Source organism: Rhinolophus sinicus, linkage group LG05, assembly GCF_036562045.2.
Source record: "Rhinolophus sinicus isolate RSC01 linkage group LG05, ASM3656204v1, whole genome shotgun sequence".
NCBI lineage: Eukaryota > Metazoa > Chordata > Mammalia > Chiroptera > Rhinolophidae > Rhinolophus > Rhinolophus sinicus.
In genome coordinates this window covers 181321383-181343426 of record NC_133755.1, presented here as the reverse complement: position 1 = coordinate 181343426, position 22044 = coordinate 181321383, and the positions used below count along the sequence as shown (strand labels likewise).

At 43.2% G+C, this 22044-nt stretch overlaps 1 protein-coding gene across 1 annotated transcript; it reads left to right on the top strand.

Moving 5' to 3' along the window:
* Positions 1–969: 969 nt before the first annotated feature.
* Positions 970–19205, top strand: LG05H6orf118 (linkage group 05 C6orf118 homolog). Its single transcript, XM_074333804.1, is given in 11 exon segments — positions 970–1037; positions 7291–7964; positions 8774–8896; positions 9692–9751; positions 10617–10741; positions 13120–13178; positions 14024–14205; positions 16913–16966; positions 17491–17552; positions 18970–19028; positions 19031–19205. Coding segments are annotated over 11 exon segments (1470 nt in total). The 5' UTR covers positions 970–1012; the 3' UTR covers positions 19078–19205.
* The last annotated feature ends 2839 nt before the right edge of the window (positions 19206–22044 follow it).

Sequence of the window (22044 nt, the reverse complement as noted above, 5' to 3'; positions counted from 1 at the left end):
AGGTGGGAAGCTGAGCGGTCCCTCTCCTGGGTCAATACTTCCGTCCCTAAGCAAAGTGGGCATTTTGCTGTCAACATTCCTAGTTTAGTTGGACGCCTGAAGACTGTGAACGCTGGAGGGAGAAAATCGGGGAACCCTTGCGTCACCTGTCTCCAGGTAAAGCTCAGGTGTACTGATCCGAGCCTCGGAGCTCGCCGGGCTCACGGCAGCGTCACGTTTACGGCGTCTGACCAGCGTCAACCGAAACCACAGAAAAACGCATGTGCCCGAATCTTTCCCAGGCGCCGTCTAACTTCCTTGTGACCTTCCTCGTTTTAGACCCTCAGGGGTGAGGAATGCGCCGAGTTCTCCCCGAGAGCAGGCGAGTCGCGTTCCACCCACCACCCTGGGATTCTCTCCGGCTGGAGGCAATGTAAACAGAATTAGTTTTCAAAGACAGGAAACTTACAGATGCTTAACTTTTCTTCCTGCGGCACGTGGCGTAGCCTGAAGACAGAGAAGACAGGGCAGGTATGTGCGCCCCGCTTCCTCCTCTCTGCTGACTGGTCTGGGGCAAGTGGCCGTGCCTCAGCCGGCCTCAGTTCCCTACTGGGAACCTCGGGGATAAAAACACCGCCGAGGGACTGGCTCCTGCACACGACGTGCCGGGCGCCCAGGTGCAGCTGGATGGTTCGTGCGCTACACACCCCACGCGTCTCTCATGTCCAACCAAAGACCAGTTATTGTGTTTGCTCCCAAGCTTTGGAGAAGAATTAAAGAGCTCAAGGATATTTTGAGTTTTCCAATCATAGAAGAAAGTGTTTTATTTTGAAAGGTAAAACAAGCAAGCAAACCTAGGATTCCCTGAAGAATGGAGACACGCAAGAGAGGGAGGGTCGGAGGGAGAGTGAGTGACGTGCCGCGCTGCGCGTCCTGGTTGCCAGGCAGCAGAGGGCGCGGTGGGGGAGGGACCTGGAGTGTTTGTCTCCCGCGGTAACTCCGGCCTCAGCCAGGAGCCGGGTGGGAGGAGGCGATGGCTCAGGATTCGCAGCCTGAGTGTGAGTGCACCTGAGTGCGTCCTGGTTTCTGTTGGCTGTTTGTTTGGCCTTTGCCCAGGAGCTCGGCTTCTCGGAACTCAGTGTGAAAAATGGAGACCTTTTTGGCGGCTGCAACTCAGCGCCCAGATCACCGGGTTTAGGATCGGATTTGAGGATGAGTTCCCTACTCAGAATATTTGATAACACGCCAAGAAAGCAGGTCCTGGGGTGTGAGTGTGTGTGAGTGTGTGTGTGTGTGTGTGTGTGTGTGTGTGTGTGTGTGTGTGTGTGTGAGTGTGAGTGTGTGTGTGTGTGTGTGTGTGTGTCCTCTGGGAGGAGCTGGGAGGAAGGGGGAGATTTTTAGATGCTGGTCCTGCGTTCTTTTAAAAAGTGACACTGCCAGACGCTTTCTATGGCACATACCTCACTAAGCCACTGCAAACCTACTGTGTATCAGAGCGGCTCCTCTCTCGGTCCCCGGGTCCTTGCAGGCTGCGGTGATTGTTGCGATTTACGAATGGGAGACTTGGGTCGGGTCTCTTGACTCTGAAGCCACTGCTCTCCAACCACACAGCGTGCCTAGAAGTGGGGTTGATGACGCAGATGGATTTGGGGTCGACAGAAAGCTTGTTGGGTTGAGCAAAAACAGTCTAACTTATAAAATATTTGAAAAGGAATTTTATTTGATTACTTCGAGTGCATTTAGTGCCGCTCTATGTGCCTCGGTCAGTGGGCAGTTGAGAGGTGGGCCCGAGAGGCAGCAGGCAACCTGGCCATAGGTCCCTGACTTCAACCATCTGTGCCTCAGTTTCCTCATCTGGAATATGAGGGTCGTCATAGGGCCTCCCTCTGGTAAGTTCTTTGACTCTTCTGTTCCTCACACAATTACTCGACATACTAATTGTGTCCATAAAACTGTTTTCTTTACAAAGGATATAATGAAAACATCAGTCTGGGCAAGTGGTCTTAGCCAGGAGTGAAAGAATGTCTAACTGGTATTCTAGCACTTTCCAAGCTCTTCTGCTTCCAGGTGTGCTGGCTGCCCTTCCGTGCAGTGAGGTCTAGTCCGGGCTATGCTCTGCCAAGTATTCAGAAAATTTTGCTCAAAACACTTGTTTCTGTATGTACCATGGGTGTTTATATTTTCCCTTTGGGAATGGGAGCTGAGAGGCGTGGTCCTGAAGTGTAGAACTCTTGAGCCTGTTTTGCCACGTTTGTATGAAATGCACTCAACACTCAAAAACTGCCCTGTAGCCTTTAAATCAGGAAATGTCTGCATTTCATATGCAAAAGTAACTAGTGGTTGGAAATAGAAACGTGTCTCATCATATTTCAGTATTTCTTAGTAAGTACATACTCTTTTAAAAAGTGACACTGCCAGACGCTTTCTATGGCACATACCTCACTAAGCCTCCTGCATTAAAACATAGGAGGAAAAAGTGGTTGCCAGACAATCCCTGAAAGTGAATCGGGTGAGATGTAGTAGCAGTGCAGGGTGAGCAGGGCCGCGGGGCCCACACTGGCCTCCCAGCCCACAGCGTAGGAGCTGTGAGGTCATCCAGACTGTTTGGGTTCTTTCTTTAATGTGCCCGGAAAGAACCTGAAGCCTCTGTACCACAGGGTGTTGGGAGGTGTCACTGCTGTCTTCCATTTGGGGTTCCTGGGGGAGGGCAGTGATGTGCTCTGGCTGGTCATCTATCACCTGTCATTGCGATGCCTGCTCTTGTTGAAGTGACAATTTGATTTAGTGAGGTAGCCGGCCGCTAGCGTCCCCTGTGGTCACCTTCAGTCATGGGTACGGCTGAGCCTACTTTCCACATGCCACCCAATGTCTGAGTTTGCTTCTGCTGCATCAGCAGATGGACAGAGACTGTGACGTAAAGCAACCCACACTTGTCGTCTCCAGTGCATTGGGCAGAAGCCCGAGTGAGCTGGGCTGGGCCCTCTGGGGAAGACGCTCCTGCAGGACGAGCCAGGCTGTTGGCAGAACGCAGTCCTTGCAGGTGTAGGACTGGGTCGTTCCCTTGCTGGCTGTCAGTCCCCGGCCTCTCTCCAGTCCCTGCTCCTGGCCCTTCATCTCAGAGTCCCCAGTGATAGTGGAATCGTCACACTTGGAGTCTCTGACTTCCCTTCAGCCACCCTCCCTCTGACCCAGCCAGAGAAGGTTGTCTGCTCTTAGTGGCTCGTGTGCTTGGGCGGGGCCCACCCAGGTAATCCAGGAAAATTGCTTGATTTTAAGGTCATAAAGTTAATTAAATCTGCAAATTCCCTTGGCCAGGAACACGGGGTGAGGAGGTGGACATCTGTGGGGTACCACGAAGGTGCCTTCCACAGCGACCGACCTAAGGGAGGTGGTGAGCGTGGGACCTGCTTTCTTCCTCGCTTACAGCACTGGGGGTGCCTTATCACAGGGGAATATCTCGTTCCCGGGGGGGACTGTAGGATTCCTGGAGGGGCGTTTACTTCTTCCCCTGGCAGAGACAGCACGGTGTGTGATACAGAGTAAAATTTCATATTACTACATAAAATTCTAAAAACATTACTTCTTTTCCACATTTATTCATGAAGCAGTTACTCTTTTTGTTCCTTCAGAAGATGTTGGTGTGAATAAGACAGTTCCTTCCGTTGAGGAAATGTGACTCAGAGTGGAAGAGTGTTACAGGTGATAGTGGTGTGCGTGCAGGGGACTGTCCCAGTGCCATCTGGGGGGTGCAGGAAAGAAACAGTGCAGCCTTGAGAAGAATTTATAGATGGTCAGGTGGGTGGAAGGGCAGAAGAGCCAGAGGGAGAGGGTCCGCACAGACAGGGTGCCCCATCTGGATCCTGTTAGGAGTTCTGGGGGACATATGCCCTTGGCCTGCCGCCCAGCCTGCTCCCCGAGGCTGTGGGGCTCTCCTCTGGCCACACCTGCCCCCCACCCCCCAACAGGGCAGTGCATCTGTGGGAGCAGGAACCTGCCTGTTCTTTTCTCTGCTTTTTTGTCACAAACACGTTCCTCAGGATGTTTTCTGACTTTAGCGTGGAGGTGGGGGACACAGAACAACGAGATTTCTGTGGAAATCCAGGGTTCCCAGAGGTCAGTAACACAGGGCACTGATGTGTAATAGTTTTGACATTAAAGACCTGTTGCTTCTATCCTGGAAAAGAGGAATTACTAAAAAACAACAGCTTGTGTTTAAAAATGTCAAATGTTAATAATGTGTGAAATATATATCAATTCAAACCTAGTCTAAAAAACCTACCACTGTGTCTTATCAATATCGATTCAAAATTGGTTTGGTTTTATTGAATTTGTTTCCTGGTCATTTTATAAAGAACCACATTTCCCAATGAATTATTTCAAACTTTTTCTCCCCATCAGTTTGAGATGGCAGCATGTGCAAATCACAATGTTTTCAGCAAGGAAAACAATTAAAATATTCGTTGCCAGCATGGGATCCATGGTGTATAGCATAAGAACTTGGCAGAGAAAAATGGAGTCTGGATTTTCCAGGTCTAATGAAGCAAGTCTTACTGCAATCTAAGGAAAAAAAGTTTCTAAGTAGAAAAATGATTTTGCTTATTAATTTGCTGGTGGCTTCAACTCATTTCTGGGAATAAAATAAACACATGATGACACAATAATTACGTGGCCTCCATGTCCCATTTTTAAGGAGAGTTGGGATGCTGTGCATGATGGTGAATTTGTGTGTCGCCTTAGCTGGACCCTGGTACATGGATATTTGGCCAAATACCATTCTAGAAGTTTCTGTCGAGGATGCTGGATTAGATTAACATTTAAGTCAGTAGACTGCCCTTCACAATGTGGGCAGGCGGGCCTCGTTCAAGGTCTCAATAGAGCAAAGACTGACCTCTCTGGAGCAAGAGGGGCCTGCAGGAGAAGCCCTTCAGACGTGAGCTGGGTCTGTCTCCACCTGCACATCTTGGACTTGACAGACTCCACAATCGAGTGAGCCTATTCCTTAGAACCCATATTTTTCTCTCTATGTACACATTCTACTAGTCCTGTCCTCTAGAGAGACCTGAAAAATGCAACGTGATTTTAGTGCTTTCTTCAAGTTTCAATGCCTTTGGTGAATTATAATGATTATCTGTCTTGAAAAATTGTTCTATTAATATTTCAGCATTTCATAAGTGGTTTCTTTGAACTAATAGGCTAATCAATATGGGGAAATTCTCAAGAATCCCACTGCTGGAAGCATGTGCTCCGATATCCGATCACATGGGAGAGAAAGGATGACTTATTTCCACAGGAGGCAGTGCAAAGGGAGACAGCCTCTGGGCTTGGTGCTGTCCCTGAGGTAGCGGAGCTGGGGGATGGCCCGTCTCCCCACTCCCTGGGGTGCACGCCTGGCACAGCCCCTGGGACTATGAACACGAGACAGGAGTGCTCCCCAATTGTGCTGTGTCCCATGGCTCCAGTGACCTCAAGACGGGGACTGTTGGGTGGGCCTGGCCTAATCAGATGGGGTAGGTCATGTGCAGGGGCCAGAGTTTGGGGCCATGGGAAGTATGTGCAGTGCTCTTGCTGGCTCAGAGATGGAGAGGGCTGTGTGTCCAGGAAAGTGGGTGGCTCCTGGGAGCCGAGAGGCACCCAGCTAGTCCACAAGAAGTGAGGGCCTCAGTACTGCAGCAGCAAGGCACTGGGTTCTGTCAGCAACAGGAATGAGCCTGGAAATGGTTTCCCCCCAAAGCTGCGAAGCACTCAGCCAGGCCCACGTCATGACATGTGCGTTGTGGTGCCCAGAGTGGAGGACCCGCCCGTCCAGGCTGCAGTCTGCCCGTACAACGCGGGCTGGGTTTGGAGCTGCTGCAAGCGCGGTGATTTCTTAGACGGCAGTTCCTCGTGTCTCTGGGCACCTGTTTCTCTTCTCAGGAGAAAACAATGCATCCTGATTTATTGCCATTGCTTTTCATCATGGATTGGGACACGGATTGGAGAAATGGGAGGTGGCCTGGAACCTGGAAGTCCTTCTGTCCTCCCTTTGTTCAGGCAGTTGTGGAATGAGGACCAAAATCCAACAGTTAGGGGAAAAATGCTGCATTCGGAAATTAACTTTGCCACTTGTCAGGTGTTTTGTCCTGAGTGGGTCACATAAGTGCTCTCAGCTTCCTGTTTACAAGCTATGGGTGAGACGAGTTACAGATGGCATTGTCGTGGGGACTGCATGCTGTGGCAGGGGCACGGGTATGGGTGAGTCCTTGGTCTGTGGGGCCCAGGACGGGCCCTGCAGGGCTCAGTGGGCCTGGCTTCCCATCTTTGCAGTGCCTTTCCCAGCTCAGTAACATGGTAGCTCTCAGCTTTGCTGGATGGGAAAATATCTGCCTTTTTGTGCTGCAAGTTTCTCTGGGAAGGTTGTGCCACAGGCTGGATGCTCTGTGGCCCTGCAAGCAATCCCCTTTCCTCAGGGGACGCGCAGGCTACTCATGTGCCCCCAGAAGCGTGTGGTAAGGGGCGCCCTGTACTGCAGTCCTTTAATGAAGTGGGTTCCACTTATGGAGTATCCGTTCCAGGCCACGTGTTTCTTTGCCAAGAGCTAGTCAATTGGTCGTCAATCGACCCTTCTGAGTAGGACGATTGTCCTGATTTTGCAGAGGAGAAAGCTATGGTTCAGAGAGATTATGTGAGATCTTTGAGCGCACAGAGTTAGGAACTGACTCAAAAGGCCAGGTTCCCCACTGTCTTGTGTCCTGGGCCCTGGGCCCCAGGCCACTGCTGGGACATGTGAGAAGCAGGGTCTGTTGTGGAGGGAGCGGGGTCCCTGCCAGCAGAGCCACGTGTTTCCCTCAGTGGCTCGTTGTCCCCCTACAAGTGGGGGCAGATCAGGAGGGGTGAATGACTCGTCAGTCACTAGGGGCTTAGCTGAGGACTCCTGAGCTGGGTGAGGAAGGAAGGAGAGGAAAACACCTTTCCTTACTCTTAGGTAAGGCAGCTGCCGGCATCACTGCTGAGGACTGGCTACACTTCCAGACTCTTCTCCCAGCGCTTTTGCCAGTGTTGTAAGAAGTCCTCTGTAGAATCACAGCACCTGTCTTCCTTCTTCCTGGCCTCGCAGAGTCCTGGGCTTCTGGTCAGACCTGCACGGCCTGTGCCCGCGCCCGGCCCGCGTGTGTGGCCAGGGCTGGCGGCAGGCGGGCCCTCTCCTTCTCTGCGTCTGTCAGCTCCTCCTCTGGGGGGTGGGTGCACCAGCTCAGCAAATGCACACGGCCATCTCATTGTCTTGCTGTGGAGGCCAGTGCGCTATTTAATAGTTTCCTTGTGTTTTCTGGCCAGGTTACCAGCGGTGGAGGCATTGTGAGATGCCAGGTGGGAAGACCCTGTGCAACCTCACGCAGCTTCTGGACAAGCTCGAGAGAGCACACAGTGCTGACGTCTCCCTTTACACCTTGGGACACCTGAACCCCAACAATCTCTACAGGCCCCCGGAGACCATCACACATCACTGGCGCAATGCCAACAGGCCAAAGGGGGAAAAAGTCTTCAGGGTGGAAGAGCCATCTGGTGGGAAGGTCGCACAGATGAAAGATGCACTGGCTCATTTTACCATCAACACAGCTCTGCAGCCAAACGAAGCCCAGAACACACCGCTGTTCCGGTACCTGAACCCCCCTGCACGCGTTCCCCACACTTCTAAAGGGGATGTTACCCCAGAGGAGACTCTGGGAGCGGAGGGTCCTCCCACACCGCGAAGGAGGGAGGAGCTCAGCTTGCCAGAGATGAGGGTCCTGAAGTGCAAACGAGCGGGGTCCAGCCGGCAGTGTGTGAGGTTGCCCCCAGCCAAGGATGAACACCGCTATGTCAGCTCCTACTTGGCGGGCGTCACGAAGGCAGACAAGTACAGGAAGTTCTTGTGTTTCCAAAAGGAAGTGCTTGCAAAGGAGGACCTGCCAAAGAACGATATCACTGGGAGCAAGGTGGCGGTGGGACATGAGCAGAAGCTGGAACAGGTGAGGGGCCGTCTTGTGATACTGGGGACACACGGGCTGTGGTCCTGGGGGTCTGAATGCTGTGTGTGGGGCCCGCCCTCAGACAACTTGTTTCCACGTCCAGCTAAACGCTAACAAATGGGATGTGTATAGTAATGGTTCGGATGACATAAAAGAGGGCTACGTTTAGAAACTGGCAAGTTGGAGGTAATTTCATAATCAGAAGCATCGGAGGCTGCAGGGTACATGTTCATGGGACAGCAGCAGCATCTGATGACAGGTTTGCCAGGCTCACGATGAAAGACTGAAGGGAGAGCGGGGAAGGACATGGGGTTTCCTAATACAGGTAAAGTCTGCCTATGCGTCACCTGCCAGCCGTGCCTGTGGAGGGTGGAGACGTGGCACGTGAAGTGCGGTGGAGAAGCCCCAGGCCCGTGAGTCTGCCTAGTGATGGAGCAGAGAAAAGCGGTCTACACGTGACATAAGCAAACCTCCATGACATTTTTTGGCCGAGAGGACTGATGCAACGAGAAAGACCTTGCAGAGCATGAATCCTTGAATACAGGATGCAAGGGAATGAATACAGGAAAAAAAGAAAGAAAAAAAAAAACCAAAAGCCTTGGGTGGGCAGGAAACCAGAGCTCTGGTTTAGGGGACTGGATGTGCCTTGGTTTACCCCGGGGCTCTGCCGAGACCCGATCCTTGAGTGCAGGAAGCGGTACCCTCTGATGAAGGCCCCCAGCCCTGGCTTTCTGATTCCGCCGCCTGAGGAACTATTCAGAAAGGAAAGCCAAGCCGTCCTGAAACGCGCCGGTTCTCTTTCCCTCCAGGAGCTCCAGAAAGTGTGTGTGTGTGATCCTCAACGGTGCAGCAGGCTGCAGGTCTTCGGAGAAGTCTTCGAAGAGATTTGCAATAGTTCTTTGATATTTGGCGATATCTTGAAAGAAGTTAAGGTAATGGAAACATACTTTCCCCACCTACCAACTGACAGCCAGGCACACTGTTCTGCACACACGACCTCAAGCCTCACAGAAATTCTGCCAAGTACCGCGGTCTCCACTCTATAGACGAGGAAAATCACAGACTCCGAGTAATGTGTCCTCAGCTGCCTAAGTCATCAGTGGGCCACGTGGCATAAACACCCAGCTAGCTCACTCTTAAGCCCATATGTTTCCGCTAAAGCTTCCCAATTATACATACACTTTAAACAATTGTACTTATGTGATACACAAACTTTTATAATCATGCCTGTGGAATTGTTATGACTCCTTATGGAGTTAAACGTTTGTTGGGACTTCCTGACGAGAAGGACCCTCAGGGTGAGTCTGCATTGACGTCAGGTTCCTCACACAGCCTGTTGGTCTCCACGTTCTTAATGACAGGAATACGTCAAAGCAGTGACAGGGTGGCCCATTCTCCAGGGAATGTCCCCATCCATGGGGAGCTCGTCTCTGGCAGGTCAGCAGGACCCAAATCCACGGAGCTTCTGAGTGGCAGGAGGTCCTGTGTGTGCATATGTCAAGGCATTTTGTAGTTCTACTCTGAGGTGATCAATAGTTAACACAAATATGCTTCAAAGACGGGAAGGTATTAGACATTTTAGTGTGTACACTGTTTAATATACTGTAGGGATATTTTATAGTTTTAAAAATGATCTAAACTGATATCCTTAACCTCCATATCATTTATACATGCAAAAAATCTTACCTTGTAGCATTGTCGTAACATTTCTTTTTGTGTGTGTGTAGGATGAATATGAACTCTACATGGCCATTCTTCTGGCGTCGCAGCCTGCAGCACAGTACGAGGTACCCATGCATCGTACAGGTGCCCAAAGGGGGCCTCTTTCTTCCTCCATCTCAAGACACTTTCCCAAACTGCTTCTAAGCGACCCTTTATTGAGTGTCAGCTGCGCGTGAGTGAGTGTGTGTGTGTGTGTGTGCATTACAAAGTCAGTTCAACCTTACTTCTTAGTCCCAAATCATATGTGTGCATTTTTTTCTTTGTTTTGGGATATATTGTGCTGCAGGAAAATACGCTTTTGATGGGCAGGGTTAAGCACAGGACGAGCTGGGGGTCCACCCTGTTCTTTCCTTTCTGAGATTGAGTCCAAAAGGAACAAATATGTTGCCCATCTCAGTCAGACACCAGAACTGCAAAACTCCCCAGGCCACTGGGAACTGGGTCTGTCTTTCGGTTTTGGGAACTTGACAGCCCATCACCTAAGGAGGCAGAGAGCTCTGTTTTTTCCACATTTGAACACAGCATTGCTTTATATCCACATACAGTGACTGAATTGAATCATTTCTCACTAATGTAGAAGAAATAATATCAGTGCTGATAAGAATGTGCTACATGTATTTTACCAGCTGGTCCTTTCTGCATACAAACCAACAGTGAAACCCACACCGTTTTTAAAATTTTTTAGGATCATAAAACCTTAAAATATTGAAAACAAAGATTTTACCCAGATCTTCATATGACTGGTGTCCTGGATCTTCACATGGCTGTTTGTCCTGCCTCTGATATGTCTGCCCCCACCCCTATTTATCCATGTTTACTTGCATTTATGTTTTGACTCTCAGGACACCTCCAATACACTAATAACAGAAAAAGGAAAATTCTCCTCCTTCCTGTGTGTTTGTCTCACCTCTGTGGCCTTGTTCTGCCTAGAATTTGCTGGCTCAAGTCAAGGGGCTGGAGAGGAGGTCCGTGAAGACAGCAGACATCAGCCAGGCCAGGGAGGAGCTGAGGGCGCGTGTGACAGCCACCAGAGCAGCCATGGAGCGCCATGACAAGTGAGGGGTCACCCGTCTGATTCGATCTATGTTGGGCTTATACTATCGGACAGTATTTTAAAGCCAGGTGACCGTCATATATGGACATTTCATCTATGTCATTGGGTGGTCAGGCCTGTCATCTGGCCTCCTCCATAAACCTTCACATGTGAACAGAATCTTCTAGAGCTGGTGTTTCTATGGGGTGGGGAGTGGGAGGGGAAGGTTCTGAAGGAATCTCATGTCTTCTCTGGTGGTTTCTCAGGACTTAATTTGATAGATAAGAGTGCTGCAAAGTCAAGACCCTTTTACGAATGCCCTTATTATTTTTTTAACCTAAAAGTTCATTTAACCTCTCTGTCAGTATAGAATCACAATTGGATAGGGCATACATTTTGTAAAGGAAAAAAAGAAAAGATTAAAGCAAACCTGACATACCCAAAATATCCTCAAGGACACAAAACAATAATAAAAAAACAAACAAACAAAAACAACAACAACAAACTTATGCCTTCAATGTAACCAGAAGACAGAAAGCCTCCAAAATTAAAAATACCTGGAAATAGGAAATAAACATCAAGTGCCAGTGAGCCATGATCGCTGTCTTTCTGCAAACCTTTGTGAGAGCAAGTTCAGTTTGGGGAAGAGTGCAGAATGGAGCTGGTAGAATCTCTGAAAGGTTCTGAAGCCACTGCCAGGGCCGGAGGGGATTCCCTCAGTGACAACACTGCAGAGGTGACAGAGCAGCAACCTTTAATGGAAGGATAGGTCTTCAGGGTGAGTGTGGAAGCAAGGAAACCATCCTGAGGTGACCACGATGTGGGAGGGAAGAAGGTTGCAAGGAGGTGATCAGCATCCAGTGAAACTGTGCATTGAAGGGAGATGACAGCAGCAAACAAGGGGAATCTAGAATCCCATTAACAGAAGAAAATTGAAGGGCACACAGCCCTTCTCACTATCCTTCTTCCTTCCCTCAAAAAAAAAAATGCTATCTAGATAAAAATTGAAACAAAACAACCCAAAACAACAATACACACATAATTTGCGACTCTGACAGATAAGCATTCTCTTGAATTAGGGATCCCACACACTACCCCAAACCACTAGCCCTGCCGGCAAAATACAGAGGTGTAAACGCATGCAAACTTAATCAAATATTCTCAAGAGCATTTCAGGTTAGAGAAACCACCTTGAGCCACAAAATTAAAACCTAAGCGTAGAGACCAACAATGAAAAAGGAAGACATGAACAATAATGGACAACCGAGGAAAGAGAGGTTCAGAAGTCAGAGTTATAGCTCAAGTCTCAATTATGACATGCCCGATGGGGAATGGTTTGGAATGAGAATATAATAAAGGGCATTAGAGAAAAGCAGAAAAGCAAGAGGATGAAAATGAGATAAACATAGGAAAAAAAGTCAGAGAAAAAAGTGGTTGAAATGGAAGACGGGTGAAAAAAATTCAATTTACATATAATTAAAATCCCTGAAGAAGAAAAGACAATGGAATAGAAACATAAGTAAAATTTAAAAGTATAGCACATTAAAAATGTATGCACACTTAACACTCTCAATTTACATATTGAAAAGGTTGTTTCTATTGTTACTAATTCATTTAATCTCAATTTGTTAAAATTGGGGGTCATAATACCTTTTTGTTTATTTTAATCTATGATAAAATGAGCTAATATGTGTGAAAATCTTAAATTATTAGTCCCCTAATAGATGTGCACATTAAGTCATTTGTGGTATTGATGTTTTTAACCAAAGCACAGGGTTTCCCTCAGTATATGTAACACTTAGTAGGACTTCTTTTTCCCCCTCTCTCTGCACCCACTAGAAATAAGATAGTCAATTTGTTTATTTTGAACCAGGAAGAGGATGCAAAGAGATACACAGGATTGTATTTCCTTATTTTAAAATCTCTTGTATTTTATTTTTAGTTTAAATGCAGTGGAATTTGTGACTTGTATCTGTGGGATGAAATCATAATGCACATGGAAAAATGTGATCTTATTCCAACATCAGTCAGACCTTTCCAAGGCTCTTGGTTTGTTGTTTGCCTCAGAGCATAAAATGCTACTTTCTTTGCCTCCTTGCTTCTTAGAAACTCAATTCACAAAATAATATCAATACACACTATTGGAAGTCATTTATTTTATGTGAACCAGCTCCTTTAACTAGTGGCTTATGCAGTCTCAGCCAGAAGGTATTCTTTGGTTTACTTAACTTGACTGACTTAGGCTCTCATTTTGTATACATCTCTTAATGACCTTTTTTGTTAGAAACTAGGAAGTTGGTTTTTATTTCTCAATGAGAAAAAAGGACGTATAAAATAAACAAAAGGAAAAAAGGTATGAATGGGATTCTAATATTTCCCTTTTTTATTACCAAACCATAGACTCAGACATGAATTAGAGGCGGAGCACAGGTTGCTGCAATCTGCTAAGAAAAACGCAGGCAAGTCGCTGTGTGATGTCCTGACGTGTATTTTGCTGTGGCCTTTGGGTGAGGGCTCTTCAGCCCTGGTCCGCTGTCTGTCATGCACGTTTGGTGCTGTGGACAGAGTGACTGTCGCCTTACTGCGTTCCCCTGGCTGCAAAGCCTTCAACAAGTTTGACTGATTTCTTAACGAAGGTTAGAAGAGCTTTGTGGATCTGATGCTTTCTTTTTTTCTCGTATCATCTTTTGATCTTACTCATCTGGCACTCAGTACCCGACCCTACTGGATGTGCAAAATATTCCTCTCTCTCTCTCTCTCTCTCTCCCCCCCTCCCTCCTCCTCCTCCTCCTCCTCCCTCCCCTCCCCTCCTCCTCCTCCTCCTCCCTCCCTCCTCCTCCTCCTCCCTCCCCTCCCCTCCTCCCTCCTCCCTCCTCCTCCTCCCTCCTCCTCCCTCCCTCCCTCCCTGAATGTGCCAAATTTTCTTCTCTTCCCCATGCCCCCACTTACTCCTTTTACTTGTTTAGCTCCTATTCATCTCTCTTTCCAGTTTCAACTTCTTCAGACCTCTCTGGCCAAGTCATCTGTGCCTTTGCCACCCTGTGTTAGGTGCTCAGATTCAGCATTCAGTAAACACTTACTGATTAAATGAATGAATTAAAGGAGGAATAGCCCCATTCTCGGATCAGATCATTTTTATTGATGTGCTCAGAGTTTGAGTTACATTATATTTTGTAGCTTATATAAAATATGCAGCATATATAGCATACATACCATAATATTGTTAATAACACATCATGTTATTAATAAGGGGCTGAATAGTAAATAAACACAGTAATACTTTGCTTTTAAAAAATGTTTCTAGAATTATCCAAGAAAAATGTAACAGATGAGAAGCACCTTACCCTTATTGAGAAGGTTGAAAAGAAGAGGTGCGAAATACTTAAGAAATGGGATGAAATTCAAGATCTTGAAAGAGAAATTAAAACAACTTTGATTCATACTGGAATTTCACAAATCACTGAGGACAGGCTTGAAAGCATAGAGGTATGCAATTTATGTATTTGACTGTTCACATTCTTTCATTTAAAGACCTCGATAAACACACAAATCAATTTCATTTCACAATAGGGTAAAAAATTACATAAAATTTGGTCCAAATATATTTTCATTTCAAACATTTGTTGCAAATGATTAGCAAATAATTAGAATAATTAAGAGATGTAGCTCAAACAACAAAAATGAAGGTGATAAAAATTCTGTAGAGCTCTGTAAAGGGTCAAATTAGATCTCTTTCAGGTCAATTGATGTGTCCAGAAATGTAATATTTTGTATAGAAAATGATTGTCCTAAAAATAATGGCTTCTGTCGTTTAGTGTCTAAAATGTACTAAGTAGTTTAAGCTGAAGCTCACAGTAGCTAAGTAACCTGCTCAATGTGACACAATTTAGAGGTGGCAAAGCTGGAGTTCAAGCTTAATTTTGGGGTGTTCCAAAGGCCTTATAATTTTTATTGTGCCATATTGAGTCCATAGTTAGATTCTGAGTTGGTTGTACAATTATGCTGGCAGATAGGAATGAGTTACTGCCATTAAAAGGAGAGTCAACTATATTAAAAATAGTCTCTTACAATTATTGTAATAATTTTCTTGATGAAAATATATTATAAATTATAATCTATGTTTTGAAACGCTATGGTGCCCTACTTTCCATGTGTTATAACCTAATTTTTATTTTTGTAGCATCTGACCCAATGTAACCACTGTTTGCAGAGTTTATAATTGATATGTAATTGTTATTTCTTACTGCGGTTAAATGGTTACATATAATTTCCCAGCACTACTTTTTTCTTTTTTTCTATTAAGCAGAATTATAAAGTGTATGGAAGGTGGTAGTGGTTCAAACTTGTTTTGATTTCTTTCTTTTAAATCTTATGTTCAGATTTCCTTCTGTTTTTTTTTTATAGTCTTTTTTTATAAACTAAATAATGTCCTGACAACAAACACTTTTATTTATTTATTTTTTTAAGATTTTACTGGGGAAGGGGAGCAAGACTTTATTGGGGAACAGTGTGTACTTCCAGGCCTTTTTTCCAAGTCAAGTTGTTGTCCGTTCAGTCTTAGTTGTGGAGGGCGCAGCTCAGCTCCAGGTCCAGTTGCCGTTGCTAGTTGCAGGGGGCATAGCCCACCATCCCTTGGGGGAGTCGAACCGGCAACCTTGTGGTTGAGAGGATGCACTCCAACCAACTGAGCCATCGGGGAGCTCAGTGGCAGCTCAGCTCAAGGTGCCGTGTTCAATCTTAGTTGCAGGGGGCGGAACCCACGAGTTGAACTGGCAACCTTGTGGTTGAGAGCCCACTGGCCCATGTAGGAATCGAACCGTCAGCCTTTGGAGTGAGGAGCACGGAGCTCCAACCGCCCGAGCCACCGGGCTGGCCCCAAACACTAACTTTTAATTGAATGTTTAAACAGTGAAAATAATGAGTTACAGCTTTCTATATTGGAAACATGATGTAATGTCCAAATCATGTAAACTTTTCTTTCATAATTAACATCTCTTTAAATGAATTGAATCTAGGAAATAGAAGATTCCCTTTAATGATTCCATATCTCAAATTTATACTATTTTAACTATTTATTATTTATGTTTGGCTCCTTAATTCAAATACTGGAGGGTACAATAGAATTAAATTTATTATCTTTCAAGTAACCAATTTCTGGTTCTGAATATGAAATACATTAATTCTAAAACAAAGAAATGTTTTGAGGATAAACAATGTGCCAGATACTGCTGTGAACATTAAAAAAATACTATTTCATTTCATTCCCAACAACCCTAAGAGACAGTAAGAGATAGCTGCTATTATTAACCCTCTTTTTCAGGTAGAAACCAAAGCAAAAATATGCTAAGTAACTTGATTAAAATTACAGTGAACTAATAGTAGAATGAGGATTTAAACTCAGCTTAGGTTCTTAATTATACACTACCCAGCATCATGGATATAATTGCTAATCCTTTTCAGTATGTTAGCTATCTGGAAGACAAAGTCTTTACAGCCCCTGCCCATCATTATTTGTTCACAATTATTTTGGATATTCTCATTCACAGTGTTAACTAAATTTTCAACTCTCAGTGTAATACTCTTGGCATTTTGATTGTGCCTACAATGAATTTATAGATTCATTTGGGAAGAAGTGACAGCTTTACAATATTAATACTGCCACCAAGGATCATTGTATATTTATTTAGTTTATTTTTGTGCACTGTTCTTAAGTATTTTTGTTATGTTTATTCTTGTGACTTTATGGCACCTTTACTATTGTGAATGAAAACTTCAAAAACTTTTAGATAGTACAATTCATAATCAGTTATTGCTGGTATATATGTGATTTATTGATATTTGTATTTTTATATTATATCCAGCCACCTTAACAAATTCTATTTGAATTCTGAACAGTGAGGAAATCTTCTACCCTGGAATTCTCTGATTCCAGAGTATTAAAACTCTCTAATCTTTTGCATCATCAACCCGCACCTTCTCTAGTTTTGACCCAAAGGGCCAGGATCTTTCTGTTTTACCAAATGTCCTTCAAGTCATGCTTTGTTTATTCATCTGTTTTTCAATGGTGTGCAACTGGGTACTTTCAAAACTAGAATAACAGCTCTCACATAATGGTCTTTGTTCATAAATGGGGAAATTATTTAACAAATATTCTTAACCTTGTGTCTTTCTCTTAAAATCATTTGTCCTTCAGACTGAAGCTATAAAATTGGAAACAGCAAATAACGTTTTGAAGAAGACAATATATGTAAGTTTTTGTGAATCAATGTTTTTATATAGAACATAGAAGTATTTCCTATAGTGCCTTCTTGTGCTAAGTCATAAACCAAATAAGAGTATATGCAGTATCTTTCTAAATGATACATTTCTGTAATGCTAGGAATAGCTAGCTATACAGACATTAGCTTAAAATTGGACAGATGTATTTAAAAAATGTATTAAAAATACATTTTTAAATAGCTGAATGTGCCTATCAGAATTGACCATTTCTCTAACCTTTCCCCACATAACAATTAATTTTAATGAATTTATTTGATGACAATGAATATAATGAACTGACTCCTCTAACAACTTTCAGGATAACTCTCCAAAATGTGTGCTAACAATTTGCTGCTTTATAAATTGCGTTCTGTTTCTATTCCGTATGTGTATATATCTCTTTATTATACGTAGTGTAATTAGTATGTTATGCCCGATTCTCGAAGTGGTAATCTATTTGGATTCAATATTATTGTCATTATATGTGACCAAATCACTTTTAATTCTTGGTAGATTATCGAAAACCAGGTGAAGCAGTGCATGCGGAAGAATAAGATGAATGAGAGGGAGCAGCAGTAAGTAGTGATGCCAGGATTTAAGAGCCGCACAATCTGCTGTTCTCAAAGCCATGCGTTTAAGGTTAGGCTAGACTAGACAGCACTTTGAAGTGCTTGCATTCACGAGTCTTAACTGTAAATATAGACGTTACATCCCTTCCTGTGCTTAAGAGTGTTTAGCCCACAATTTAATCCTCAATCTGTATATATTTTAGCAATATAGAAATAAATTCTTTGGAAAAAAACTGAAGAGTTAAGGGTTAATTCTCATGGGCAGCGATCAGGAAGGTGGGGCTTTATGGGGCTTTCTTTTCTCAAATTATATCGCTCTCAGTCATATTCAATCTTTGAAAAATCCTATACATGTATTACTGTGAAACTTTTGACTGATTTATATTATCTGTTACATAAATTTAGACTTTATATAGTTAAATTCTTAAAGTTCATACTTCAGTTCAAATCTCACAATTAGGTAAGGCTGGGAACAACGGAAAGCCATTGAGAATTTAAATCTGCAAAGGGCTTATTTGTATCAACAGTTAAACAGACATTTGCTTGTAGGTAGTCTAGATTCAGTAATACCATCAAACAACCAGGGTTCTTCTATCTTCTTTCCCTGTTTTCCGTGAGTGAGGTTCTACTCCTCAGAGTCTCCGTATGGCTGTCTTCAAGCACTGGGTCTATGTTCCCTGGAGGAAGACAGGGGAAAGAAGGACAAATAGCAAAGAGCTTCTCATTATGAGGTTTTTATGGTTTATTTGGGAAGGTAAGCCCTTCCCTGGGACTTCCACCCATATTTCATTGGCCAGCACCACGTCCCAAGCCCGTCCTTAGCTGCAAAGAAGTCCAGGAAATAGAACACTTCATTGCCAGCTTCCATAGTATAGAAAATCATGGGGAAAAAGATGTCAGAACAGAACAGGTGCTGAGTGAGCCATACAGGTGGATCCTGGTTTTGTGGGGCTTTATATTATGTTAGGTGTCCTCAAAGGAAAAAAAATACATATATATATATACACACACACATATATGTAATACATATGTAATATATACATATATAATATACATAATGTGTATATATATATATGCATATATTTACAAATACAAAGTTGGGAAGGCTCCTATAGTCCTGGCAATGACAATAAATGGATGTAAAGTTTAAATATCATCTTCAAGGTAGATCTACCTTGCTCCCACACTGTACTTAATCTGGAAAATGCTGCAGGGGATTTGCCCATATATACAGAGAATCTTTGCTACATTCAAGGCCAAACTCTACTGACACTAATCTTTAAAATCAAAGTGGAGGATTGCAAACACTCACTTTGTGTTTTTGAGCAAATGTGTCCTAAAATAGATGTTTATTTTGAAATTTTCTTTTATGCTTAATTTACATTTTTCTAATCTGTTACATTTATTTGTTATATATTTTAAGGAACCTTTGGGAATTTATTAAAGAATTTGTGCAATTGAAAGAAACAGAGAATAACTCCCAATGACTGGAAAAATGACCTATGAAAATTCACAGCGACTGTGTACCTAATGTGGATATTTGCAGATGTATAAATTGATGAAGATACATTTCGTTTTGTCAGTTTTAATCTCTAATAAAATTAATGTGATATATGTACCCTTCTCAAGATATTGAAATAAATACATGCATGCATATGATTAGTTTTGCTTTTTTACACTTATTCATAACAATAACAGTTTTTGCAGTATTTTTTTTCTTTCATTCAGTAACTTTCTGCAGGGAAAGATATTTTCAAATATTTGATAGCAATAAGAAATTCAGGCCTCCTGCAGTACCGATCAAACTTGCTTCTTATTTTCCAATGCAAGCTTGTATAGAGACATTTATCAAAATATAGAAATCATCTAATTCATAGCCATTTAATTAAATAATCTTTACTAATTGTAAACGATACAGTGTTCTACAAATGTTATAACACTAACATGGTGCTTCTGCCTGGCCAGTGTGCCTTGGAGTTTTTTTTTTTTTATCCCTACTTTGCCTGTAAACTTGTCTGGGCACTTAGAGTAAATGCGAGTCCGGTTTCTTTGGAGAACCATGTATAGGGCTGTTGTGAAGGTCAACTCCAAGGGTGAAGTACAAAGTGAGGGCTTTAATCCCAACTTGGACTAGTAGAGCTTGAGGTCAGAGTGAGAGATGCTTTTCCTGGGGCATGCTTCACTCTGCTTTTAGAGAGTGAGTGGTGGCAGCTGAAACTGAACATTCTTACCGGATATAGAATCAAGTAGGACCTCATTAACGTTCATTGAATTCTCGATAGTCCAGTTGCCTCCTCCTGGTTATTTATGTACACTAGAATCTTATTAAATAGGCACCAGTTTTCCCATTACACAGGGGAGAAAATTAAATGTGACATAGTGAATTGATTCATTTAAACTACACTGTAAATAATAGAGTTGGGATCCCAACCCAGCTTTGGCTTGCTCAACTTTTAAAGTCTCATCACCGCATCGCGCCGTGTCATTTATATACATCTCCAGTCAAGATAACAGGGAAATGAGTTCATGCCAAAGAGTGACATGCAGACCACTGAAACTAAAAACAAGCAGACCAGCAAAGAAAGCTGTTTGGAAATGTGAAAGTGGAGCTTTTCTCGGGCAGTAAGTGTAAAATTTCAGAATATACACATTATTTTCTGAGAGTGTATGTTTCAATATTATAAAAGTAATACTGGCTCCTCTTAAAATTTTTGGAAAATACTTGACAGTGTAAAAACCTTGGAAAATGTCCATATTTCTGTACACTCAGGCTTTCAATGTTCATAGTTTGGCATATTTGCTTATTCCTGACATTTTTTTCTAAACAAATTTTTTTTTTCAAAAATAAGGTGACCTTTTCCACTCAAACTATTGTTTAATATGTTTTCCCAAGTCACCTCTTCTCAATAATAAGCACTTGTCAGTACCATTTATTGGATAATCTTTTCATAAGAATAAAAATATAACTATTCATAGCATCACACACACACACACACACACACACTAGAAATGTTTGATCAAACCAGATAACTTTAAACTCTCCTTCCACTTTTACGTGTCTGTGGATTCAAAAATAAGGTCCTCATGTTAAAGATTAAGAACAAAACCAATTGGTCTAATGGATTTGTCCAAGATTCTTCAGCAAGTCAAGGGAATAATTAGGACGAAAACTAAGGTGTCTCATCTTTCAGACCATTTTGTCAGCACCTTGTCAGTCTCTAAGAAGGAAACGTACCATGCAGCAATTTCTAAAAATAACTCGTTTTCTTTTTTGAGCATCTCTTGGGACTCGCCATGTACAGACAGAGGGAAACCGCTGTGTCAGCCCCGCAGGTCCCTCTCCTGCCCCTGTGACGTGGGAAACAGAAGAAGAACAGGAGAAAAGGCAGTTGAGGGAATTGGGGAAATGTTCAAGGATAAGCATTAATAGTAGTAGAACAGAAGTGTTTCAGCACCAAAGTATTTCTAGATGATGTTTAAAATTGCATGGAAAATAAGACTAATATGTGTTTAATACAGTTGTAGCACAAAGGATAATTATTTTCCACTAGGTTAAATTTACCTAATCACTATGTATTTCTGTCAAAGAATTCTGAAGTATATCAATGGAAATTATATATATATATATATATATATATATAATCCTTTCATAATATGAATAAAAACATTGGCCAAATTAACATGTGAATCAAATAAGAGTAACTTTAATCAAAAAACACTGTCTTTTTTGTGAACTATTTTTATGAACTCAATTAATTTGAACTTGCAGTTGGTGAGCTCATTTAAACTTATCTACAACCTGCCTTTATCTTTAGAATGCTAAACATCTTAACTTGGATTTGGTCCCATATTCTAATTTGTTTTAGATCCATTCATAAATGTAAAAATAAATTTTACAGAGGAACACTTTTGCAAGAGTCAACTATCATTTTCACAGTCTCTATTTATTGTTGTTGTGGAACCCGATCTAAAATTGTTACCTTGTGATCAGTGTTTGCTCAGTGCTGCCTGCCTCTCACGTCAGCCTTCCAGTTGTTACATGCTAATGAATAGTATGCTTATGTGCACATATACATAAATCCTTTGGATCTAGTTCATTTAAAATGTGTACAACTTTAGTAACTATTAAATTTTGTCTGTAGACATGCCATTTCTGCCATGTTTTCTTCTTGCAAAGTTTAACAGGAGAATTTTCATTTCAGTTTGAGTTTTGAGATTCTTCTATCAGTGTGTGTTATAGATTTATTCTTGTATCTTTCTTGCCAGGAATAGTAGGAGTCAGGACACGCTGAATAGTTTGCCCACGTCCTAATGAAGCCAGGCTGCCCTGAGCTGGGCACGACCACAGAGTGAAAGAGCATTGTCCTTTCACTTTCATGAAAGTCCTCTAGGAGGGGAGGAAGTGACTATTGGTCTTCGGGGCATCCTCACAGAATCCTCCCCAGACCCGTGGCCTCCTGACATTGTCTGCTAACTTCCCGTGGCTGAGCAGCAGCTC